Source organism: Sesamum indicum, linkage group LG3 (genome assembly GCF_026168435.1).
Source record: "Sesamum indicum cultivar Baizhima isolate 11 linkage group LG3, ASM2616843v1, whole genome shotgun sequence".
In the NCBI taxonomy this organism is placed as follows: domain Eukaryota; kingdom Viridiplantae; phylum Streptophyta; class Magnoliopsida; order Lamiales; family Pedaliaceae; genus Sesamum; species Sesamum indicum.
In genome coordinates this window covers 24,224,591-24,251,967 of record NC_142659.1, presented here as the reverse complement: position 1 = coordinate 24,251,967, position 27,377 = coordinate 24,224,591, and the positions used below count along the sequence as shown (strand labels likewise).

The window sequence follows — 27,377 nt, the reverse complement described above, 5'->3', positions numbered from 1 at the left end:
AATCATTTCGCACGTCTTTAGCTCAAGTATTTCTATATAATGACATCAACGATACGTACTGAAATCTAGCAGCACCATAATGACTAGAGAATCTTCAGAAAAATTTTAAGATCAAAGTACGACTAACCTGCAAAATAAGAATGTGTATGGCGTGTTGTCCTTACATTACTTATAAGCCAGCGAAGTCAGACCTGCTAGACTGATGGGTGAGAACCCACTTTCTTAGTTTTGGGCTTGGAAGAATGATTGAGAGGGTACCACATAGTATTAACGATATATAACTAACAATTTTATTTTATATCCCTATGTCTTGTTTTCTTTATGGAAAAATTAACGAGTTTGCTTACCTAATTATAATCATCATATAAACAATAAATAAGCTGCTAAAAAGAATATCTGCTTTTGTAAGTTACATTGAAATTTTTTATTCTTGACAATAAGAAATAATATGCGGAAAAAAAATTATAATGACCAAAATTGATATTTAAATTTAAATATAATATTGTGAACTGAAAATTTCGTCTATGGTCAAAAATACCTTCAAACATTTAACATATATTATATTTTTAATTGAATAAATATTAAACTTTAGGCATCTTATTTAACATTTAACATATTTATATGTAATTAGCCCACAATCTAAGGGGAGGGCCAGTAATTATCCCTCGTAGGATTGACATTACTACCGAACTCATTCTTATCCTTTTATGTTTACACACTCAAATGTTAGGGTGATAAAAATAAAAATAAATATAATTAAGTCTCTCAAATTGTTCGAATCCAATTATTTTTTGCGATTTATCTTTCAAATTTCAATTCTAATTTTTCAATGTACTTACTGATTTGATTTTGATTTATAACAAATCATCAAAAATTGAACTTCACTATTAAATATACAATTGATTTTTAAAATTATATATAAAATAATCTTATAGAATTAATTAGTTATTTAGAAGAATTCATATTCAAATTACAGAAGTCCAAAGTTCTTAAATTATCAAAAGACCACATTGCAAAACCCATTTTTATAAAACTTAAATTTGAACTCTATAAAAAAAAAAAAAAAGATAATAAATCAAAACATGTTATAAAAAAAAAATTCTCTCCTCCGTCACCTCAATGACATATAAAATTAATTTGAATAAATATATTTTTTTTTGTGATTTTTCATTTTTTATTTTTTTCCTAACATTAAAATTTTTAATTTCTACTACAAAATTGTCCAATATATTAAATGTTACTGCAATTGAAACTTGACATTCAAGATATTTTTAAAAATTTTTAGTTGTATAATATCTTGAACTATTGTATATTTAATTTTAATTAATTTGAATCTTGTTACAAGTTATTACTTAGAAACTTCATATATGGATTTTTAAATTGTTGTGTATTGAAATTTAATTATTCCGATGGCATCTTGTTAATTTTTTTATTAATTTCAACGTCTTATTTTTGTTATAAGTGATGAAACCCTCAAACCATTTGAAACCGCCCAGACCAGCAATTTGAAAATGGCAATTTAAAAAGTTATTAAATCGACGATAGGAATTCAATTTGAAAATAGCTTTAAAACCTAACAAAATACCTAATCAAATGCCCACAGAATTGCAAAAACCTGGAACTAATATAACCAATGTCAGCATGCAAGTGATATAGAAGACAGCTTTGAAACACCAACAAACACGCCCGATGGACAAATACAACAACTAGTTTAACAAAAACTCGTTCGGAATGGAGTTGCAACAGTGAGAATGCCCCTCAGGCACATATTACAGTATACTTGAAGCCTGCAAAACATTATGCTGCTCGACATTGGAAAATCACTTGAGATGAAGCTTCCATACCTCTCGAACATTGGACGAACCATCTGCAACCTCCGCAACCAAAGATGAAACGAAAGCACCTGAGAAAGTTCATATTAGCAGCCTAGATATACAAGCTGAAGCAAATTTATAGAGCAGGATGAACATTTATGAACTGTATTGTTGCCCCTACTACTGGTCCCAAAAAGATTAAAAGAAAAAAAATAGAGAGAGAAGAAAGAGAATAGGAGCAAGTACATTGCAAATTCTTACATTTCATGCACAACCAAACTGAAGCTCCTTTGGGTTCTAACTGAAAACATTTTTGTTTTTACACAGGGATAATCATATTCTACGGCATCAACAGAGAGCAAGATAGGATCCAAGAAGTTTCAGCTTACCATCTTTTTCAACAAGAGCTAGAAACCGCCTTGATCCTCCTCCCACCCCAAAATAGTACTTCTTTGCTGCCATGTACACAACTCCATGGGGATAACTCAGGCACTGATCACACCCGCAATGAAATGGGTTCAGGATAAAGAAGTTACTGAACAGAAAAGAAAATATATATATAAAGAACACCAAAATCAGACCTTTTTTATAAGTTTGTACAGATTGGGCAGTGCAGAAATTGAGTAAACTGTTTCTGCCATGAGAATGACATCATAACCAGCAGCCTGATCCAGCTGCGGACGGCTTCTAATGTTGTATTCATTGCTACATACACAAGAGAGAACATGATGCACTTCACCCCAGTCACCGGAGAAAAAGCGAGTCTCAGTGTTAACGGGGCCCTCCTCAACATCTGGACCCAAGCACTGAGAGTTCTTTTCAATATTAACAGCAACATTGGGAATAGTGAGGTATTGCAGGACTTCTGAGTTGAAATCCTGGAAATGCACGAGCGATGCACCCTAATGCAGCAAAATGCGTACAGTAAACATCCTATTTATATTGAGGCAAAATATCATGAAAATAAAAAACCTTGATCTGTCTTTATTTACCTTTAGGCAAGCAAATATACCAGGAAGTCCATGACCACATCCCAGCTGAAAGACGAAATGAAGAAAGCATTATAACAAGACTAGTGGGAAACAACTGATATTCACTTACTATTTACAATGAATTATATTATACAAAGGATACATTCAACTAATATTTTATTTTTTAATAAATAATATCAGTTTAGATTTAGATGCGTTAATATAGTTTTCAATCTAAAATGAATTGTATAAGACAAAGAATACGTTCATCTAAATTATTAATTCTCTCATCAAGTAATATCATTTTACGATTTACAATAAATTATATTATACAAAGAATACATTCAACTAATATTTTATTTTTTAATAAATAACATGAGTTTAGATTTAATTATCTTAGTATAGTTTTCAATCTAAAATGAATTGCATGAGACAAAAAATACTTTCATCTAAATTATTAATTTTCTCATCAACTAAATTTTTTATTTTTGTATTTCTTATATGGAGTTGGGTACATGCAAAAATTATTTGGGATAATATATAACACTATAATATTTTATTAATAATGTATTATATATTAATAATATATAATAAAAAGGCAAGGTGGGGCGGGGTGCGGGACGGGGCAGGGTAGGCTCAAGAAGCCCCAAACCCACCCCGAACTCGATTCATCCCAGACCCGCCCCATACAGGGCGGGACCCGGTTTCCCGAGGCCAATTGCCATCCCTAGCTGGGGAGGGGGGTGGGCGGGGGAGGGGGAGGGTGAAGGGCGGTGCGAGGTGAGTTGGCGAAGAAGATGAAAAAAATATACATTTATATTATTTTTATAATAACATAATTATATATATTTTATTATTTAATATATAATATTATATATATATATAAAATAATATTTTTAATGGTTAAAAGTCATGCCTAGATGGAAAAGGGGCAAGTGCAATGCACGGCTAGCCATAGGGGAGTATGTTGCTCCATTTCAAAAAACATGGGGGGGAGGGGGATTTTTGCCTCTTTTTTTTTTTTCACATGGGGATTTTGCACATTTCCCTTATCACAGTGGGTAAATGGCATTTTCCCCAAATTTCTTTCTTCAAAGTATAGGAGGGGAAACAGAACTACTATGAATTCAACAAGCAAAGAAAAAATGCGATCATTTAACAAAATCAAACTGATATCAGAAGTTCTTGTTCATTCTGCATTCTAAATAGGAAATTACAGAGTCTTTGGAGTTGTCCCGTATACACAAAATGTAGTAGAATTTGATTCATTACCTAATTTGCTAAATTGTTAATTTTTGCAGAGTGGACATGGAAAAGAAGTGAAACTGTATGCATCCAACTCAATCTAAGACTTGAAAGACTAAAAAAACCTGTCCTTAAAGGAGAAAATTACAAAAGGTCTCCAAAAAGGAACAATCACAAGAAAGTGCATATGCTTTTGGAGTCAATGCAAAGACACTTGTACTGGGAATATGGTTACTCTATAGTCCTATCTCTACCCAATGTATAGCTCCAATAGAAATAAATATGCCATTTGAAGCCTAATGATACTTCAACCGACTATTTCTCTCTCCTTCATCTTATCAGAGGATTTTGCATGCTATTAAGAAACACAAATTCAGACAGAATCAGTTATCATTGAACCTGGCATAAATATTAGAGAAAGAGCCTTATTAACAGGACACCTGGATAATAGGAATGAGATATCTATAGATTCATAGAATTCAGGGCCTTATTCAAGATTTTCAATCATTTCGATTATATTAATCCTTGGGACCGATCACTCTGTAATGGTGACACGCTACAAGAATTTAGTTGGTGGATTCAAAAACAATCGCTTAGTCGGTAGCAAACATTCATCATTTTCTCAACCAGTATTCTGATTCTTGTACTTGCGTACTCCACATTCTCTATATTGAAGCTCCAGATCAATGAGTTTTTCCTTTCCCCAAAAGAAATAATCTAATTGTTGAATGACAAGAAAGTAAGTTGTATTGTATATATTATTGGAAAACCCCAATTCCACATATATAGCATTGAGAATTACTGTCGAGTACAAACATGGTAAAGATAAAACAATTTATAACTAACACACTTAAATAAGAACAAATGTACAGGATATGCGGAAAAAATCTCCTCATAACTTCTAATACTCCCATCAAATTGAAGCATATATACCAAGCACATTTAGCTTGCTCTATAGAGTCTGAAACTGCTTAACTGCTGAAGCTAAGTAAAATGTGATATGAGGAGCAAGAGTTGCAACATTGTTGAAAGAGAACTCAAGAACCAGAAGCTATGTGCTTTGAAGGCAAGATTCCTTTTATTTGTTTCCCAAACATATAATTCAGAAAAGACATGAAGATGTTAAAGAAACCAATCTAAGCTGCATTTATTAGTTTCTAATGAGACTGCAAAGCAAAGGAAAACAGAGGATCACACGTGCTTCCAGCAAAACGCTAGCACTCAACATAACTGTACATAGTAAAGATTGTTGGATCACCTTAGCATTAAGTCCCCACCTCTAGAACTCGCTTTCCGGTGAATGACAACCTCCCATCTTGCATCTCAGAGCTAAGGGTTGTAATTAAATCTAGCGACCCCTCCCATAGTTTCAATCCTCCTGCTCCCATCCAAAATATATCATATTTATTTAGCATGCTTGCATGATCTGATATACAAGTACACACTTCTCCAACATATACATGCGCAAAACATGCCTTTGCATATCTTAAAGATGAATGCAAACAGTATGACATATCCACAAGTATACAAAAATGCACATACACAGGAAGATTACCACTGTTTACAAATAAACATGGAAACTATACGAACCTTCATATTTACCAGGTACCAGATCGGAATTGGTCAATGTGAATACCTCCTGAGTGCTCACCCTCCCCTACAAATGCAATGAGATCAATAGATCCTATCTAATGCTGTTACAATGAAACTAAATCATTACAAACTAGAACCTCCTGCCTCCCCCTCCTCCCCAGTCCTAGCAGAATCTCAAAGTAGTCCCCAATGAAAAGCCAAGCAAGCAAAAAAGGACCAAGAAAAAGAAAAACAGAAACATTTACTTCCTTTCTGCAACTTGGAGGCAAAAACACACTTCTTCATAACACGGAAAAGGGAAAGCAATCCTATCATTACCTCTCTTACAATTGGAGCTTATAAGCGTCTGCACTATCATAATCAATCAAAAACGAAAAGAAAATAAAAACAATAACTTTCAGATACATTTACTTACCTTGAACAGTGTGAGCCCACCAATGTTCACAGGCTCCACGGTGTACTTGGCACTTGGTGAAACCTACACTTCACATTTCAACATCGGTATCTTCTCCACCGAATTTCAAGCAATTGATCATATAAAACGAGAATCATTTTTTCTAATAAATGTATAAATATGTAAAGAGAACCTCTGAGGCGAGAACTTCAAGGCAAGGAGGAGGAGGAGGTGGGAGGGATCTTTCAGCGTCAAGAAAGCCCAATCCTGAAGTGGGTTTTTCATCAAAGAGTCGAAATATTTCTTCTTTTGCCTGGTCTGATTGTTTTGACTCCATTTCTGCCGCCTGCTGTTTCTTCAGGTTTCAGTGTTCAGTTTTGAGGTTTGAGTTAATAAATTGAAAAGGCCTCCTTCTATTGGGCTCCATCCAAATCCAATGGCCCAGAAATAGTTATGTAAAAATTTACAAAGATGAATAATTTAATTATTTTATCAATTGAATTGAAAGATATTTTTAATTTTATAGAAATTTACTTAGCATTATTTTTTCATATTAGTAAAGGACATTACTTTTCGTCATAAAACTTTGAGTATTTTTATTTTCCTTCTATTGATTTTGAGTTTCGTATTTATGGTCTCATAACTTTTAAAAAGTAATACTTTTAGTTGATGACATATTTTCGTTATATATTTGAATAGGAAAAGAGATGTAGTCGTTGTCACTTTTACACTTTTGATCTCATATATTACAAAACTATCAATTTTGATTCCATAATTTTCAAAAACGTAATATTTTTTATTTTATATACTTAATCATTACGTGGCATTTTTCGTTAAATAGTAATAAAAAAGTATTATGGGACAATAGCTACTTTTTAAAGTTAGGATCAAAAATAAAAATTTAATAACTAATAGAATTAAAAGTGAAAAGACATGAATCATGACGTCAAAGAAATGCAATTTTCCATATATATATATATATGTATATCAGTATATGTATGTATTCTGACATAGAATATTGATATGTATTAATTTCTTTGGCTAACCATCCACCTGTTTTTAGTCTCTTTCTTCTCTCCGCAAACTTTCTTCGTTGATTCCCTCCTTCTCCGGCGTGGTTTCACCATGACTCATATCCTCCCATGTTCGCTTTCTTTTCTCTGCAATTCAGCGTGTTTTATTTCGCGTGAACAATTCCCCTTTTGTACTGAACAAATTGGTGTTCTTTTGTTCTTCTCCTTGTCAAAGATTTTGTCTTAGGAACCGAGTACGAAATTGAATTGCTTACACTTCAGATCTTCAAGTTTGTATTTGAAAAATTATTGTGACATATGTTTGAATATGAAACCCATGTTGCTCTCTTTTTCTTTTTTCAATTAAGTTAATTTTTCGTGGTGAACCCAGTAAAGTTTAGTGCATGTAAGTTTTGTTTATTTTTCTTCCTTGTGAGTGTTTCTTAACTGGAGCAAACGTGGAAATCAAAGAGAGCGGGACAGAGAAAGGGCTCAGGCTCGTAACAGTGGCAAAGGTAAGAATAAAGATGATGGCTTGACCCCAGAACAGCGCCGAGAAAGGTACCCTTTTTCTTTTCTCTTTTTGATCTTGCCTGTAAAGTTCAATTTTTCTTCGCAGTCTTGGTTTTTGTAGTGATCTGGGTTTGTTTAGTAATGATTTCCAGTCTTTGTATAGTGGGTTTTCTGGGTTGTGTTGTAAGATATGTTGCTTTAGTAGAAAGGTGGTGTCACATAATTATGATAGTGAAATTTTAGAAGTCTTCATGATCTCCCTTTATCTTGTTTTCCTTGTGTTACGTCTGGAGGTTGAGAGCAAGAAAAGGGGTGAGAGAAATACTGAATCTGAAACACAGAAAAGATGGGAAAAAGAGAGAATTTTGTAGGCAGAAGTGTAGATAATTTTCACTGATCGATTCACTTTAGTTCATCTTCACTATATGGAGTCATCCGACGAAATTTCTGGTGATTTCCACGAAATCCAAGCCTAGAGTTGGAGGTGGATGCAGCATTTTTCCCTATTAGCTTGTAAATGCTGTAGAATCTGTTGCGATGGTTGTGGCCAAAATGCTAATCATGATGGCCTCAATTTCTGTTGACAGACGAACTACTATATCTTGTTGGAGTGGAAACACTGGTCTGCTGGACGCTGGTTATAACTAATCTTTCGTCACTCTTTATTTCAGTGATTTGCCTATTACCAAATTGAGCCCTTAATCCAGCCGCCACAGTTAGCTCTCCCAATCTCTTCCATCATACAGCTGCAAAGTAAAATAAGAATTTCCCCCATCATTCCTGTCGGGTTGCCTTCTGCATCAGGATGTATTTATCCATTATGTCAGGCAGCATTTCACGTGCTATTTTTGTGTCTTTTTTACAAGGGGAGGAAGAATTAAACTTTTTAGGCGATAAATTACTTGAGTTATGTTATATAGTTTTAATTATCATGTCTATATGGATTTGTTCATTAATTACAGAAATAGAAATTTCAGGATGACGATACAATTGTCAGTTAACACTCTTTTCTTTTCGAGAATCTTACCAGAAGGTGGTTTTTGTTGTTCATTATCTAGAATTTCTATTTATGTTCAAAATGATTATCTAATGATAAGGGTTAGTAAGTCAGTGTATAGTGATCTAATTCTTTTTTAGGACCATGATATGCATTTATTTATGTCTAACATGTCTGCATGTGGTTATATAGGGATGCAAAGGCGCTTCAAGAAAAGGCAGCAAAGAAGGCAGCACAGGCAGCAGGGGGTAGCGAACCTGGAGGTAAAAGTAACAAGAAATAGGAATAATCTGATCTATGGGTTCTGTAACTTAAATTTTGTGCTATTTGATCCGTTTGTAACATCTATGTTTAATGTTAAACTATGAGTTTTATTCTTCTATTCTCTTTTTCAATAAAATTGTAAGTGTGAATTCCTATGACTGATATGTGGAATATGATGGATCTTTTTGGTATGTAGTTTGCATCTCAATTACCATTATTGTGTTCTCTTCAATTCTTGCTGAATTAATTGGCTTTTCTTCTATGGGATAAGTTGAAGGTGGTCAAGTTTCTCATCCAGGGCTTGTTTTATAGATTTTCATTTGTTGTTAATATGCCAACGAGCCATGTGTTGCTGTGTATTTTGCTTTTAAAGTTATGTCGCACCATTTTGGTTGTATTACCTGCATTGTTCCCATTTAAGGTGTCTAGTCAGTTAATTCATTTTAACAGTCATAGGGTATGCTATTTTGTTTGTCATATTAATATGGATTTTCGGCTTAATTTGGTGCAATAGTATTGGGTGATTCTTTTTTCTCTGTCCACAATAAATAGAATGACATGTTACATGCAATTTGGAGCGTAAGCATGAGTTGGTTGTGTCCTTGGCATGATACATAATGTATTAATGTGTTGATAAATTACTAATTCACGTAAATTAATAGCAATGCAGACTACTTTACACATGTTGCCCTTATTCATGGATATGCCAAGTTGCATTGATTGAAAATGTGAAAATAAAATGGTATAGAAAATTTCTTATTTCTCAAAATGGTTCTTGAAATTCAATATTTGCATGTTTATGTACGGTAAACACTGGGGAAAAACAGTTTGATATGTTATACATTAGATTGAAGTTATTCTAATCTTCTTATGCCGAAATGTAAGTTGAGTTCACCTAACTTCATTATCTGAAATCTTTGATGTGCATCCCTGAGACCTGGGCAGATGATGATAACTTTGGATTGGAATTTTAAATAAAGAAACAGTGTAGTTGCGTGAGCTTCAAATTCAATTTGATGCACCTCATGGCCAACAGTGTCAACACATGATATTCTGAAATTGAAGATATCCCAGTTGAATATCTTGTTGCAGCACACCTTGCATATGTGCCGGCATTTATAGAGAACAAAGCTAAACAGATGTGGTTGTGGAGTTCTTGAGATTAATAACCTCTGGGATTGTGGTTGCAACAAATAGTTTCCCACAAGACATTCTATATGGATTAATGCAGCTATAGAAGAAAGATTTACAGGGCTGATCTTGGTATTGTTGATTCTAACAGACGATGGTTTATCATTTCAGCATATGGGATTTGGAGTGTCTCTCTCCGTTGGTACTTTCTAGCAAGTAAAAGAGTTGCTACACAGTTAAGATGTTAGGAACGAAGGAAAACATAGTTAAGCATTGCCCAAAATGGATGGAAAAAATGGAAAAAGTAGGATATTTGAAGCCATAGGTGCTATGCCATACAAGAAGCAGAAGGAAGCATAAAATGCTTGAGAGACTAAATGTCATTGGTTACAGGCAAGTTTCTGTTTAACTGTGGGATTCAAATGATTACTCTATAAATTAGGACATAATTCTACCTTATGCAGACATTGTTAAATAATGGTGTTTGAGAAAATTGGTCAACTTCTAGAAAACCAAGGCATGACTTTACCTAGAAAGTGATTAATTTAAGCTAAATACATATAAGTTCATTTGCTTGCAACATCAGTCATTAACTTCTGAAACTTTTTAGTGTCTTCTTGGCCTCTTTGACTCGGTTATGATTTATGATTCCGGTTACTAAAAATATTCATGAACTCTCACATTCTTGCATTCTCTTCTATCCCCGCATGTTTCCTTCATCTTGATTTTCGATGCCACACATTTATCGCTAAAGACTCAGTAGATATCATGTGATTGGCATCAAAAGTTTCAGCTTCTGTATCTGTTGAACTATATCAGTTGCTGCAACTCTCTGCCAGTGAACTCCTTTAGTTGCCGCCAGTTCCAACCTCAGCACCATTCGTCGCCCCATCCTGCAACCCTTCAAATTTCTTTCCAACCTGTGTCTGCTATGAGTTATAATCTGTGATTTGATTTTGCTGCACATATATACTTAGCACATGTACATGTCTATGAATATTGGCCCGGAGCCGTCTGTAGGTTTCTGCTTATGCATAGATATATATAGATGGTGATGGCTTGTGAAATATCTTTGGGAGCATAGTCTGCAGTAATGGAATTACCTCTGTGAAGTGTTTGGTCTGCTCTAATTAATTGGCATAAGACCAAAACTGTTGATATTTGGATACAACATTTTAGTGAGTATTTCTCTCAGTTATTTTCTCCCATTTTGTAAACGGTATAACTGATGATATATTATTTAAAAAAAAATTATTTGTAAATTGATCTCAATAAAAATAAAAGATAAAAAAGAGAAACTTAATTTAATTGGTACGATTTGTTAAAAAAAAAAAAAGAAAGAAAGAAAAGAAAATTGGGTCTACAAACATTGGTATGGTCGGGTTTAGAGATTCATAGGTTTTGAACGGGGTTCAATGGAGTTTAAGTTAATTTGTTCGGATTTTTTCGGGTTTGGGCTTGAGTAGGGTCTTATGCATATCTAATTCAACTCCCAAATATTTTGGAACCACACATTTTTATGGTTGTATGCTGACTAAATTGAGCGTGGAAGAAGTATGATTTGGGCATGTTAAACTCCAAAATGTCTGAATAATTGAAAGTTAATGATGGTTGTGGCATTTTATTCAAAATCATTAGACAGATGTATTAATCTTAATGAAAACGTTTGTTCCAATATATGAACATTGCCTTAGATAAGTGGCAAGGTCGCATAAAAACAAGTATTTTACAAAAGCATGATTTGGGATTATAATGACAACAAATATATGTTCTTCACCTCTACTTTTCTTTTGTATTCCAGGCAATGTCCTCCAAGTCATATGATATGTATTATTATGTGTGTATATATATATATATATATATATATATGAGACGTGGCATTTTTTGTCTCGTAATTTAAGGTTTTTTTACTTTTGATCTCATAACTTTGAAAAATTAGCAGTTTTGATCCCATAACACATTTTTATTGGGGCAATTGCAATTTTCATTCCATAACTTAGAGTCTTTTCACTTTTAATCCTATTGATTATGGAATTCTCATTTTTGGTCTCGTAAGTTTAAAAAAGTAACAGTTTTGGTCCCATGTCACCTTGCCGTTAGATGTTTAACCAAAAAGGCCACGTGGCCGTTAAGTATTTGAGACTAAAAATACTACTTTTTCAAAGTTATGGGACCAAAAGTGAGAATCCTATAACATATGGGACCAAAAGTGTAAAGACTCTAAATGTCACGTGCTAAGCACGCGGCATTTTTCGTTAAAATATATAACGAAAATGTATCGCGGAAGCAAAAGTGCTATTTTTTAGAAGTTATAGGACCAACAATTAAAAGACCCTAGATTACGGGACAAAAAGTGTCATTTCCCTCATTTTTATTAGATGTTTAATGAAAAAGGCCATGTGATCGTTAAGTGTATGAACCAAAACTGCTATTGATATTGGATGAGAAATATAAATGGTGTAACAGCTCGTTAAATTATATAATATGGAAAGGTGTCGTGGGTATTAAAAAATCACGAGATCAAAAGTAAGAATTCCATAATCAATAAAACTAAAATAGAAAGATCCTAAGTTACGGAATTAAAAGCAGCATTTTTTCTTTCTATATATGTATATACATATAATATATATGAATAAAGTTATTAGGAGATAATGAAAGTTGTAGGGACCATGAACCAATTAAAAGTTATTCTTTCTGCATTTTGTGTTAGGTTCTAAAAAGGTCAACGTCAAACCTTGGATGATAAGAAAGAGGAGGAAAAAAATAATTACTTTTTGACTTTGCATTACAAGAAATAAAAGAAAAGAGATTCTGACCCTGGACTGGACATAAGGAATAAAAGCTTAAAATATTATTTTATATATATCCACTCCACATATATATAAACCACGTCTTTAACTATTTGATATATGAACTATAAATTTCGAGGAGTATCCTTTAAATTTTCACACGTATATATGAATAAATCGTTGCTAATGTCGACTTTGACCAATTTTTTTTGTAATTTAAGAATTGGAACAGTCAGGGATGATTAATGGAACGAATATTTTATTTTATTGGTGAAGTTTTGGAACGGTGTTTGTAATATTCGTGTTTGAATTTTTAGAATTTTTTTTTTTAATAGGGATCAATTTAAGAACGATTTTTGGAACTGTAATTTGCAACGGTTAATGAATTAGGAACACATTTGTAGAGCTATTTTAGTAATATTATTAGGAACGATTTCATATAATTTGGAACACATATTAGATACTGATTAGTAATTGTATTTAGAACGGTTGTCTATTAATTTGGAACACCTATTTGAAATACTTTTATTAATTGTATTTGGAATGGTTCATCCAATTTAGGAACACTTTTTTGGACGGTCTTTATAATAGGTTTTCGAACGAGTTTTACTAACATTTGTAATATTTTTTTTAACATTACTAAAGCCGTTTCTAATTTTTGAAATTTATAATTTTTTTAATTTATTAATATATTAAATAAATTTGAAAAATAAATAAATTTATACATTTTAATAAATTTTCATATATAATTAAATTAATTTAATAAAAATTTAATTAATTTTATCTATAAATTTAATTAATTGAATTAATATAAAATAATAGAATTTAATAATTAAAAAAATATTATTTTAATATAAAAAACTATTTAATAACAAAAATAAAAAAAATATAAAACCTAATCTGAATGCTCCTCGTTAGCATCCTGATTCTCGCCCGGGGGGTCCGTTGCAAGCGATGCTGCAGTCGACGAGGAGGCCCGCATCTCTCTCATCATGGTCATCATGTCGGCCATCATCGTCTCAAGGCAGCTGATGCGTTCCTTCATGGCTGGGTTTGGCGATGGTGGTGTCGGTGTCAGTGGGGATGACGTGAATGTGCGGTTGGAGACGTGAGTCTCAAAACCAAGATTGAATACTCGGTACTTGTTCTTGGCGCTGACTGTAGCCAGCCGCATCTGCTGCTCCGTCATCACCATCAAAGCCTCGAATTTGGTGGGGGCATTGAGGTTGTCGGCCGTAGGCTGAGGCTGATGATCCTCCAGCATCTTCTGGAACGTCTTCTGCAAAACAAACAAAATTGTTAGTACTTTTATTAAATGAAGAATTAATTATTAAAAAATAATATTAATAATTTAGCTACTTACCGCCACCTCCGCCGCTCTCGGCCTGCTCCAACCCTCGTCCTCTTTCTTCTTATAGCAGCGCTCGAATAATTCTATATGTTTGGGCGGTCGTCCGAACTCTGTCTCCTGTATAAGAAAAAAACAGTTAATTAGCATATATTTAAATATAATGATTTAATAGACAAATACTATTATTTACTTACCAACTTCCTCTTGTTCATGCCTATTGAGGAAGATTCCCCCAGGTACATAGTCGAGGAAGTCGTGCAGTTCGTCGTTCGTTTCGCCTTATTCTTGGAGAACTCTTGCTGGAAGTCCTCACTGGCCTAGTACGCCTGGAGTTGGAGCCAGACCTCATTGGCCAGCCATAGGGGCCTATCAGGCTTGACCGGGCAACGGAAAAAGTCTTTCGGATGTACTTCCTGACCAATATGTAGAAAACCCGGAACATGGACTCATAGTCACATTCCACCAGTAGGTCATCTGCAGTAATATAATTAAACAAAATATTAGTAAATTAATTAAATAATTAGATTATTACATAAAATTAAATTAATTTAAAATTGATTACCTTTATGCTCTCGAACCAAAAATGCTGGTGCTCTGGCGGCACCTGCCTCAGACATGACCAAGGGAGGGGGAAATGTCCCCGTACGACTGCATTGATGCACTCGTGGTGGTGGAGCAACTGCCGGTGTGGCAGACTGCTGTAACGCGTCATCAACAACCATATATGCAACTCCAGATGTACCAGCATCATCTGGTGTGTGCAGGCATATCAGGTGGTATGGGTGATCGAAGGGATGCTTCCCCAACCTGGGAAGCATCTGACAGTACTGGTGGAAGTGGCGGGCCACGACCATTAATACGCCCTTGACCACGCAGTAGAGGTGAAGCACTACTAGACATTATCTACACAAATTAATTAAAAGTATTAGTCTAAAATTTTTAATTATTAACATCAATATGTTAATGAAAAAGAATATTAATTTTTTTATTATTATGTAAAAATATTAATATTGCAAAATCTTTATCTAAATTAATTTTGCTATTATTTACATTATTATGGAAAAATGTGTTGGTATATATTGGGAATATTGTTCTAATTTATTTTAATATTTTTTTATTATTATGTAAAAATATATTAATGGCAATATTGTTTAATATTGGGCAAATTGGTCTACATTAATTTTTGTGATTAATTTAGACTATTATGTAAAAATGTATTATTGGAAATATTGTTCTGTTTTTTTGAAAATTAGTACCAGGTACTACTCTAAACCATGCAATTGAGAATCTGTAGGCACTAGGCATTGAGACGAACTTTGTTCATTATTTGGATGCCATGCATCCTGAATTAGCACAACATAACTATCAATATTAACACAAATAACTTTTCTCAATTGTGACATTTATTAGTATTTAATGTTAGTAAAAAAATAAAAAATAAAAATATCATTAAAAATATTTATTAATCCTTCATACAAATTCAAACACTCTTTTTGTATAAAATCCAAAGTTAAGTTTTATAAAACTGGGTAATGTGGATTTTTGATAATATATGAATTTTAGGCTTATATAATTTAAATATAAATTTTTTCTAAATAATTAATTATTTTATCAAATTATTATATATAATTTAAAAAATTAATTATATATTTAGCATTTCAATTCTATTTTTGGGGGGTTTATTGAAGTTCTAAAATAAAATCAAGCCAACAGTGCAGTGCGGTTTTACACCAAATTTAGAATTACAATTTGAAAAATAGATTATAAAAAACAATTTGATTCGATTTGATTGGAAAGATTTGAGCTATTTTATTTTTTATTTTTATCACTGCTAGTCAAATCAATGATTCTAGATGTAGGAGTGGCATTTTCTTACAATTTATGTGTTTATATTTTTTTGGTTTTGTATTAATAATATCCTTAAGTTGATTTTTTATTTTTTTAAAATTGATGTATTGGGTTAGTAAAAAAAATATTTAGTAAAATCCAAATAAAAAATATATATATACTTGAACATCGAAAAATTCTAATAAAAAAGAGATTTGGTTAAATCTGAATAAATTATAAAGCAAGTGTAATATAATTCTCAAATAATTAATATATAATTTAAAATGAATGATTAATAACATGACAAATATATAACAATACTTAATGTGTAACGGGCTAAATTTGATCTGGGTAAGAATTTTGGCGTTGAAAACTACACCTTTGATATAATTGTTATACTCTAATTAATACACAATAGAAAGTTACATTATCAAGACATCAACATGCATACATATATGTAAATAGATAGATAGATATGAAGTGGTCCTGTAAAAAATACCCAAAAAAGATGCAGATAATATGATCATTAATCCGAGACTAACAGTGCATCCCAAATTACGTCCATGTCCAGAGAAGGCATTCTGCTTAACTGGACTGCATCGGCATCCGACACCAATGTCCCTTCCGAGCTTTTCTTCATCTCATGACTAACTTCCAATCCCCACTCCTTTTTAGCTGTTTTTGGGCTCAGACTTTTCGGCTCTGATGACGAAGATTTAGAATCAGCAACCTTCTTTTGAGCTACAATTCCTTGTGAAATAGCTTTCAACTTGGCGTCAAGAAGGGCGGCGGTGTTATTGCTCATCGAACTGGCCTTGATCTGGTGCTTGAGATGGGGGAAATTCAGGTGTGCGTAATCACCTCTTAGTATATAAGCAGCTGTGTCATAAGCGAAAGCAGCGTCTTCTGCTGTGTCGAAAGTTCCCAGCCACACTCTGGTCCGGTTCCGCGGCAACCGAATTTCCGCCACCCATTTGCCCCAGTGTCGCTGCCGTACCCCTCGGAAGAGCTTCCCTTGTGATGAATACGGCGAAGGAGATTTCTGCGGGCTGTTGTGGTTACAGCTTCGTCGGCCCGAAAGCTTCATCTGCCGAGTTTTGGTTGTGCTGAGGCAGTGATCATGATGAGTGCTCATCGTCACGAACCCTTTTGAGGGATATTGGTTTGTGAGGGTGTGGTTGAACTTACTCAGCTGGTTTTGTTCAAGTAATTGAGGCATGGAGGATAAAGGGTTTCCAGAGTTGCTGTGATCAGCTTTGCTGCAGTGAAAGGGGTCTTCTGCCCTTGTCAGGGTCGAGAATCTTGAGTAGAGAGATGGAGAAGGGTTGGAGAATTCAAGAAAACTCATAGGGGCATCATGATTGATGAATCCAGGCATAGAATTAGTGTGTTGAGGGAGCAGCTGCTTCTTGATCATAGTGGTGGCGGGAACGACATCGTTTACTGTAGAAGTGGAATTCAGACAGCCCAAGATGTTGGGAGGTGGATGGAACACTCCCATTCCCTCCGGACAAGAACTCAACTCCTTCTCCTGCGTTAAGGTTTCGGCCTTAGGGAATTTGTCGGCCATGAGAATGAGGGAAGAGAGAGAAATGATGGAAATGGTGGGCACAATGGTATAAATACACTGCTAAATTATATATGAGCTCAGTTATAATTATGAAAAAGAGAGAGTAGTACTGTAGGTTAGAAATGTTGTGCCATGCGTTTGCTTATACAGAGGACACTAATATGTTAATCAGAAATTCGTGCCCTCCATTCTCCTCATAACAAACCAATCACAACCTTACATGCGTCCTCTTACCTTTCCTGCTTTTCCTCATATAATTGGACGGGCTTAATGCAATTTATTATGTGATTAAAACAAAATAGTAATTTATTCGTTTTATTTATTAAAATCAAGTAATTTAATTCTCTGTTTAAAAGGGTAAATTTGCTTTATTTTAAAAAATATAGGGGATAAATTGTTCTATTTTTAAAAATACAGGGAGGTAAATTTTTATTTTTCTTTTTTCATATATAAAGAGTAATTTGTTCATTTACAATATTATAGGAATTGATTGCATTTTTTTCATAATTGAATTTATTCAAAATTCAACTATATTTTATATTTCAATTAATATATATATATATATATATACGCACATCATGTATATAAAGTCTATATTATTTATTTTATTTCAGAATTTTTTTTGGAAACATGGCTACATTAATAAAAAGAAAATTATTATGAAATAAAAGATCCAATATGTGAAATTGCGACTATTAGGGCATATATATATAGATATATATTCATTTATTTTTTATTTTAAATTTTATTGCATTTTATAGTCCAATTAATTACGTTATTTATTTTATTTAAAAAATATATATGTATATATTATATATTAAATAGAATAAAAGAATGAAGCATAAAAGTGAGGGGAATGGGCTTAAACTCTAGATCTACTTTAATGACAACAATTCTTTTTTTTTAAGCAATTGTCATGTGATTTATGAATTAGCCACATGATCGCATTAGCCACTTTTTACTTTATTTAGGAAAGAAAAATGATAATCTGACTTGTTAATTAATTACCTACTTACATATATAATTATCTACTAATATTGTTGTCATTAGGCTGGAATTATAAAATGTGGGCCATCCAATCATTAGGAAAAAATTAATACCACATAATTAAGAATTAAGCTTATTTAAAAAGTAAATATATATATATATATATATTGTTAATTTACATTATCATGAACCAAGAAAAGGGCATAGGTATGTACTAAACAATTTAGCCCACAGTAGTCTTCAACAAGGAATTCTTAATTTGGCTTTTCTTTGTCATCTCTACGTGTCTTTTGACATGATTTTGGACGCACTTTACCAACTCTTGCCAATTTAAACAACAAATTAGGGTTCAACCTCAAAATTTTGAGCTCCAAATCATTAGCACACCTCAATATATTTTTTTTTCTTATGTTTAATTCACTGAATTTTTGGTATTTTAATTATTGTTTTATGGTATTTTGGTGGGAAAAATGACATTTTTCGTCCCGTAATTTAGAATTTTTTAGTCTCATGACACATTTTCGTTATATATTTTAATGAAAAATGCTACATGCTTAGTACGTAACAGTCAGAATCTTTACATTCTGGATCCCATATGTTGCGAGATTCTCACTTTTGGTCTCATATTTTTCAAAACGTAGCACTTTTGGTCCCAAGAAGCACTTCTAATGGTGTAGTTGTTTCAACATATAATTAGGCTTTGTTTAGTTCGTAGGATTAAGCATGATAAAATTGTCTATCGATCTTAATAATTCTAATTTATGAGATAGTATATCCCACCTGAGAGAATACGTACTATTCGATTTATTAGTCTAAGATATGATTAAAAAATTTCTTTTTTATATCCCGTACGCTATAATTATTTAATTTTAATTATGATAATTAACTATATTTAAAAGCTATATTTGTTGTAGTGTACCTTGTATTTCTGTGCTTTCAACCATTCTCTCTTTAACTTCTATCACATACTACTTTATTCCAGCCTGAATTTTGGACCTTAAAGACAACAACACATATCTCAGAATAAACAAAAGATCCTTGTCCCAACATATAACCACTTTTTCTTTACTTTGTTTCTAGAATAAGGTCTAATTAGACATATATTTCAAAAAATAAAATTATTAATAACAGAAAATTGTTGCATGTATCAAATGGCTAATGACTTTTATAATTATTTTTTAAAAGTTGTCATTGTGTAGCAAAATTTGTCACAAAAAATTGTCATTTAAATCAATTGGTAACATATGTATGTAGAGTGAGGATTTAATGGTAAATAATTTTGTCATTTTACTTTCGATATTACTAAGTTGTCATTATAGGTGCGTCGCTAATGCTATGTAATGGTAATTTATGCATGATTTTCAAGTCGACGATCATTGTCATTAAATACATATTTTTAGCAACGATTTTTCTACAAGAAAATGGATTATTCTCTTACAGGTGAAAATTGATTTTTTTTTTTAATCGCATAATTTAGGCCTTAAATATTTTAGTCCCGTTGCTTACAGAAAGTTTGGAAAACAGTCCCATAACTTGCAAAAGTCTTATTATTTCAACTTTCCTGCCAATTTGTGTTAGGAAATTGATGGAGAAAATTCACATGCAAGCGACGCGGCCATTATCTTTTCAGAGTAGAAGGAAATAACTACATGCCTTGCATGTGGTTTCCTGTCATGTTTCGGACGGAAGTTGGTATGAGGAATGAAAGCGAGAAATTTTAAAAATTTGGGACTATTATGAAAAATTCATAAACAATGAAATTAAAAACTTACAATGTCTATATTATGGGACCAAAAAATTATTTCCTATATTATAAATAACCACGCCTAAAAGAGCAGCGCAAATAATAATTTTTATCATGATGGTTAATCAATATTTTGAGAAAAGTATTATCTTAGTCCGCTAAGTATGCTTAATTCTAATTTTAATTTTAGTCCGATAACTATGTTCATTTTTGTTTAGGTCCAGTAACTTACGAAATTGCTTACTTTTAGTCCACTGATAAATTTTCGAACAATTTTACCCCTATGAGTGCATATGGACTAAAACTGCCTTTCAAAAGTTGCATAGGAGTAAAATTATCCGAAAATCTGCCAAAGGACTAAAAGTAAGCAATTTCGTAAGTTACTAGACCTAAACAACAATGGACATAGTTATCGAACTAAATTTAAAATTAAGCATACTTAGCAGATTAAGCTAATACTTTTTCCCAATATTTTTAATGATTTTAACAATTTGTTATAATTTTTTGTTATATAAAACTATATTTTGGTTTTGCGTGCAAAATGAACAATTCATAGCCGTTATTAATTATTATTCATTATATTTTTAATCATAATAATTAATTATTAAAAAAATTATATTTATCTAATGTTTTTAAATTAATATATATTACGACACTGATATTACTTTTACTATAATGTATGTACATCGATTCCATAATTATAGCACGTTGAACGTGTCTGTGATGTGATTAATGATGTCTTAGTCTAATTATTAAGGTTTCATAATAAGTTTGAGATCATGTGTTCGAATACCACTCACTATAAGAAAATAAAATGATAGCAATGAAAAAAAATTAGCATCGAGGTAATTAATAAGTAAAATTCTTGTTGCTAAACTACATTATTATTTAATACAAGAATTTACTTGCTAATATTTAGCACCGAAAGTTTATTTGCTAATGAATTTAGCAGCGGATTGTTTACAATATATATCAAGTAGTGTAGAGTAGCAACGAAAATTTTACTTGCTAATTAGCTCGACGCTAACTTTAGCATCAAATTTTTTCACATCTGTTGAGCTATTTTCTTGTAGTGACTGGGAATATTGTGACTATTTATTGAATTTTACGTGAGTTACTATAATTTAATTATTGTTAGTCATATTAATTAAATTAAGATATTACTCTGCGGACAAAATAAGTTATTATAATTTATTTATCGTTATCAATAAAAAAAAGAAAAAGAAAAAGGAGTAAGATGTGATAATGTAGGTAGGAAGTATAAGTGTACAAAATGACAATGAGCTTCGAATATTTGCTTCTCTTTTTCCCAAATTCTCAGATGTGAAGATAAGGACTTTGCCAGCTTTTCTTCACCAGTACGAATAATAAAAATGTCGTTTCACCTTGGAATTAATGTCCTTATAACTAGAGTCATATATATATTTCTATGACCCATAATTCAGTCGAGGATAAATTACATCGACACTTCTTAAAATTAAGTTTATATTATAAATAATTATGTCAGTAATTAGAAAAATTAGAAATCAGAGTAAATTTATTGTTAATTTAGACGAGTTTAGCAGAAAATAAAAATTTTAAGTTTTTGTGATTTTGAAATTGACATTAGAAACGAAATATTTACTTGTTATTAAAAAGGAATTTTGGTATTGCACAAACTTCGTAGCTGGTCTTGGCGAAAAATTTAAAAAGTCCCCCCATAATTTTACTTACAAATATTGTCGATAGTAAAATTTCTAGTAAATTCAACAACAAAACAATTCGATGTTAAAATTAGCGATGAGTTAATTAACAATTAAATAATTTTCTTTCTGAATTCGCTGCTAACATAAATTAGCAACGAATTCCACTATTGTGCAAGGAGTTTGTGTTATCGGTAATATTATTATTTCTTGTAGTGTTAATTACACGAACACTTCCTGTTCTTTGTAAAATTAGAGGTACATTGTCTGAAGGGTTAGTGTAATGTACCTTAAGAGGTCTCTGTGTAAATTTCATCATTAAATATTTTTCTTTTGCATAAAGATGTGACTATAAATAATGTTGGGGTTTAATGCAATTTAATTCCCGTCTTTTTTTAAAAAAATTTAATAATTTATCTTTCTAAAAAAACCACAGGGGAGTAAAATGATAAATTTTAAGATACATGGTGATAAATTGCTATTTTTTTTTTAATAAAGAGTAATTTATTCATTTTCAATATAACAGGGGTTGTTTGCATTTTTCCCAACAATGTCGCGATAAATATAATTATCACTGTAATTATTTTGTGACTCCCTTATCACTATAATAATTATGTTGTGACATGACTAAAATTGTATATCTTAGTAATAATTTTTAAATTATTATTTAATATTTTATTATTATTATTATTATTATTATTATTATTATTATTAAATCTACCCACAAAATGCTTACATTAGCAAAGATAGCACAAGTTCACTATAATAATTTCCCCTATATATGTTTTAAATACTCATTATATGTAAGTCTATATGTTAGTGTTTACGTATAATGCATGGTCTGATACGATACAATACAGACATGGTAACATAAATAATATAAAAAAATTAGAATACGATATGGCACTAAAATAATTATATATAATATATATTTTTATTATATATATTCTCAATTTTTCATAAAATTAAAATACGTAATATGAAAAGTATCAAGATAAAATATAAAATAAGCATGTCTTATATCTATATTTTTAACTAAGTGTGGCTCAAAAAATATATATAATCAATTTATTTTAAGAAGTACGTACTGAAAAATGTCTAATATTCAAATTATTTCAATCATCACCACCGTGTCTCAAATTTTTAATAATTTCGTCCCAAAACTTTTAGCTTAAGAAGAGTAAGTGAATTCTTTTTCTTTTTTATTAAGCTCAAAATTTTTATTTTTTTTAAAAGAAAAATCCCAAAAAAAATTTAAATTATGAAAAATTAAAAAAAACATATCCAAAAAATGTTGACGTGCCCGACGTTGTGTTTTTCTTTTCTTTTTCTTTTTTATCTTTGAACATGCCAATATCGTGTCCGACACGTGTCCATATCCGATATGTGTCCAAACATTAAATAATTTTTTAAAGTATTCGTGCAGTATAAGTGTTTAACTTACATCATTTATCTATAGCCGTGCTCCAGTTGTTTCAAGATTGATGTAAAGTCATATTATACATATTTTATTGAAAATTTAAAAATAAAATTTTGGTATGTGCACTTAAATTTAAGGATGAACATAAAAAAAAAAGAAGAAAACATAAATTAAAAGAAAGGAGCGTTGAAAAGTGAGAGATGCATCCCAACGGAACCTATGATTCTTACTTTTATTGCACACCACTTACTCTTTGCTTTCTAGCTCAAGCACATAATTTTGAGAAGGGAGGAATCTATCTTTCTATTTTCAACAACCAATCATCTCTCATAAAGAATCAAACTCCACAATATTTCAAATAATGATAAAAGAAATAGATTTATGGCTTTTAATATTTTTTTCATATTGTCATTATAAATAACTATTAACACATATATAGTACGATAATAAATATAATGGTCACTTATGATGTAAGGATATGGACAAGTCGACACTAATGTAGAATGACACTAGAGATGGACATGATAGGTTCTAAGGCATGTTTTGCCAAACCAGAGACTTGTGTTGCTCTTTGCCGAAAATGTTCACAGGGACCAGTATGAGACTAAAACTAAAGTATAAGGATGTTAACATCAAGAAATGAACTTAATGAATTAAAATAATTTTAAACGCAAATTTAGGGCACAAACTATAATATTTATCCTTACAAGAAAAACCCCTTTGCGACTTTGTAAAAGTCGAATGTACATGCTTGAAAGATGTGTCTAAATATTATCCGTTTTTTTGTTAAAAAAAAATATTCGACCAAGCGAATGGAGTACATGTGTTTCGTCTTTAATCAAATTGAGAAAATGGATTAGTTAGGCTACTCTCCAAATGAACTTATAGAATACTGCAAATATGTATAATAGTAATACGGGCTTAATGCATTTTACCTCATATGATATTGTAAATGAACAAATTATCCTCCTATGATAAAAATAACAATAATATTTACCTTCTTATACTCAGACAGGAAAGTAAATTATTTCATTATAAAAAAACAAATTCAGAGAATAAATTTCTGTATTTAAAAAATTAATTTCTCATCTACATTATCACATCACATCACATGGAATTGTTTCCATTTTCCCCATAGTAATACTAAAACCAGTGCAATAAAAATTTGTTATAATCAGAACCAATCTTGTCTTAATAAACTGAAAAGTGCAGGAGATGTTGTGTTAGTTTGTCACTTTTGTGTCCACATATGATTTGCAGTGCACATATATACTTACAATTAGACAACCAGTGGTCGCAAACTATCACTAAAGATTGATAGAAAAACTTATCATGTCCGGAAGAAGCTCAGCTGTACTGTCCCATCTCCTCATAAGCATCATCATCACCTCCACCAATAAAACCTATCAATGATTATAATGCACTTTTTAATAAATTAATCAACACAGTTATCGTCTAATTAATATTATCATTACAAATAAGAAAACTAATTAATGGCATTCACACAAACACTGTGGTCCAAATTAGTCACCAACTGTTGAAGACAAAAGTTAGGTTCAGACCAAAAACATTGCAAAAGTTTTAGCCAAAAAGGGGAGAGCTCCACACGTCGAGATGTTTATGACTAATTGTGGGATCACTGCTACTTAATTTATTTATAGTTATATAAGAGTTTGATGAATATATGTATATAAAAAAATAGGGTTTTGTGCAGAATATATGAAGAGGGTAGCTGAATTCATTCTCCTTCGACATGTGAACAATCCTAGGATAACTTAATTTAGTTGGACATGACTTGTCCGAATGACTAAACTTTGTGCTTATTATAGCAATATTTAAATAAGCAGCCATCTTCAACAGCTCCATTAGGTGAGTTTTATTTAATTATTATGTTCCGCAAATTACTACGATATGATAAAAAAAATTATGAAAATTAAAAAAAATTAATGTTGGGAAAGTTTCTTGAATAATTGGGAAAAGACATTTACTTTTGTATAAGTCAAAATTATTATATTATTTGAACATACTGATATTCAAACATAATTCCAACTATTAATTCATTTTAGGAGTCAAAAGAATTTAGCAAAAACTTTCATATTCGGAGGAATCTAATATTTATAAAGTATGAGTTTTGTCATTAATGTTAATTTGATATCTAAATATAAATGATTTAATTGGTACCCGAATTTTATCATTAATATCACTTTCATAGCGATGTTTTGTATTTTAATTCTATATTATCTTTTATGTAAAGACCATTTTACCTTAGTACTAAAACTAAAATAATCAATATACTAATGAAAATTTTGCATCAAGATGTTTTTTTCTTTTTTTGGTTTGAACCATTTGACTTCCAAGTCTTGTATTTTGATAATTATGCAGTTTTTATTTTCTACTAACTTCATTATTTAATAATAATTATGTTAAAGGTAAAATTCAAGACGTATTGCAACCTTAAAAAGAAAATCAATTTTCATTTTAATTTTTAAAAATTATAATATAAAATTTAAGCTATTGAATTAAATTTAATTTTTTTTGCAATCAGATTTTAATATATGTTTGATGATAAATACTTATGTCCTATATATTTATTATATTAATTAATTATAAAAAAATACTTGAGTGGACTTAATTGATTGATGTATAAGTTATTATTCAATAATGAATTTTTTATGATATTAAATAAATGTAGAAAAGCAGACAAAAAATAATAAAAGTATAACAATTTTGATAACCCAATATGAAGAATAAAGTAGGATGGCTAAAATAAAAATAGACTATATTCATTGATATTTATAAAAAAAAAAATTATTCAGTGTATTTATTATTTTTATTTTTAAATCTAACGCCAAATCGTCATTACTTAAAAATAATAGAAAAGAAATGAAAAACATCAATGGGTTCTAAAATGATATTAATGTACTTAGGTACTAAAATGATATTAATGTACTTAGGTACTAAAATGATATTGATAATAAAACTCAAATCAAAATAAATTTTACCCGGTATTTATATATATGTTTGAGGGGATAAATTGTGGTTTCTTCACCTCTTTTATTTTTTCCATGAATTCATATTTTCAATTGCCTTCTCTTAAATACTTAGAGGAGATACTCAATAAATTAAATTTATTGTGTCATCAATTTATAACTTATCAATTTAGTCATGCAATATATATATATATAAATATATATATTGTTTATAAACACTCTAATGTAATTATGCAAATATACAAAACTTGTAGAGTTAAATTAGTTTGGTAAATGAAAATATTTATAAATAAAAAATAATAATAAAATGAGATCTATATCATCGAGCAGCCAAATTTGAAAGAAGCAAAATTTAATAGTCAGAAGTTGTACAAATATATATATACATATATATGACAGGTTCAGAAGAAAATTTCACAAAAGATAGAAAAAAGAAAATTTCACAAAAGAAAATCTTCGTACGAAAGCTTTGGAGGCTTGGTATGACTGGAACTTTCCGACTTCGATAGTACAATCCGATTATCTTGAATTTGCCAAAATATGACCATATCTAGGATATAATCGTTAAGTTTTGTTCAGTGTAGTTGAATATATAGTGAGTACTGGGGTCCTATGATAGGAGCTGTCACCTGGCAATAAACGACAAGTCGAATCACCTATGCATTTTGTGATGATTTGAGGTTTTAGAGTTTGTGGCCACAATGATTGGTTGAGTAGGGAATGATTTTCTACGCCAACTAATAAAGCAAACTCATCTCGAGTCATTGAGCATAATTGTCAAGTTCAAAATGAGAACCGACGCCCAATTTCATACCCGAGATTAAAATCGGGAGACGAATGAAGGAAGAACCATACTCATATGGTATTCGAGAGCCTAAATATTCATGCCAACATTCACTCTCTGAACCCCCTAAGGGTGAATTTAAAGAGTCGCACGCATGTCACTACAAAATTAGTTTAAAATTAATTCTAAAATAAATAAATTAGTTTAATCCATTCAATGAGAGTATAAATGATTAGATCAGTTATATGAAAAATTCGTTTCATGAATGACCCAAGAATTATTTAATTAAATTAATTAA

At 31.1% G+C, this 27,377-nt stretch overlaps 3 protein-coding genes across 3 annotated transcripts; 1 reads left to right on the top strand and 2 right to left on the bottom strand.

Annotated features, from left to right (window-relative positions):
* Positions 1-1,605: 1,605 nt before the first annotated feature.
* Positions 1,606-6,403, bottom strand: LOC105158657 (Putative methyltransferase family protein). Its single transcript, XM_011075482.3, has 8 exons — positions 6,211-6,403; positions 6,039-6,101; positions 5,621-5,687; positions 5,308-5,408; positions 2,807-2,851; positions 2,396-2,716; positions 2,204-2,306; positions 1,606-1,903 (listed from the first exon to the last, which is right to left on the bottom strand). Exons 1-8 carry the CDS (start codon positions 6,352-6,354, stop codon positions 1,821-1,823), a joined length of 927 nt encoding a protein of 308 aa, XP_011073784.1. The 5' UTR covers positions 6,355-6,403; the 3' UTR covers positions 1,606-1,820.
* A 614-nt stretch (positions 6,404-7,017) lies between these two features.
* On the top strand, positions 7,018-8,995 carry LOC105158656 (uncharacterized). Its single transcript, XM_011075481.3, has 3 exons — positions 7,018-7,149; positions 7,489-7,591; positions 8,733-8,995. Exons 1-3 carry the CDS (start codon positions 7,143-7,145, stop codon positions 8,821-8,823), a joined length of 201 nt encoding a protein of 66 aa, XP_011073783.1. The 5' UTR covers positions 7,018-7,142; the 3' UTR covers positions 8,824-8,995.
* Positions 8,996-16,231: 7,236 nt separating this feature from the next.
* LOC105158655 (ethylene-responsive transcription factor ERF062-like) lies at positions 16,232-17,559 on the bottom strand. The gene has a single exon (XM_011075480.3). It carries the CDS (start codon positions 17,470-17,472, stop codon positions 16,429-16,431), a length of 1,044 nt encoding a protein of 347 aa, XP_011073782.2. The 5' UTR covers positions 17,473-17,559; the 3' UTR covers positions 16,232-16,428.
* Positions 17,560-27,377: the final 9,818 nt, after the last annotated feature.

Excerpts from the sequence above, each read along its gene's own strand:
- LOC105158657 (XM_011075482.3), bottom strand. The coding sequence starts at position 6,354 with ATGGAGTCAAAACAATCAGACCAGGCAAAAGAAGAAATATTTCGACTC. Across the intron at positions 2,717-2,806 it reads GTATATTTGCTTGCCTAAAG|GGTGCATCGCTCGTGCATTT; the intron begins GTAAATAAAGAC and ends TTGCTGCATTAG. Across the intron at positions 2,307-2,395 it reads TGTACAAACTTATAAAAAAG|TGCCTGAGTTATCCCCATGG; the intron begins GTCTGATTTTGG and ends GGGTGTGATCAG.
- LOC105158656 (XM_011075481.3), top strand. Across the intron at positions 7,592-8,732 it reads CCAGAACAGCGCCGAGAAAG|GGATGCAAAGGCGCTTCAAG; the intron begins GTACCCTTTTTC and ends GTGGTTATATAG.
- LOC105158655 (XM_011075480.3), bottom strand. The coding sequence starts at position 17,472 with ATGGCCGACAAATTCCCTAAGGCCGAAACCTTAACGCAGGAGAAGGAG.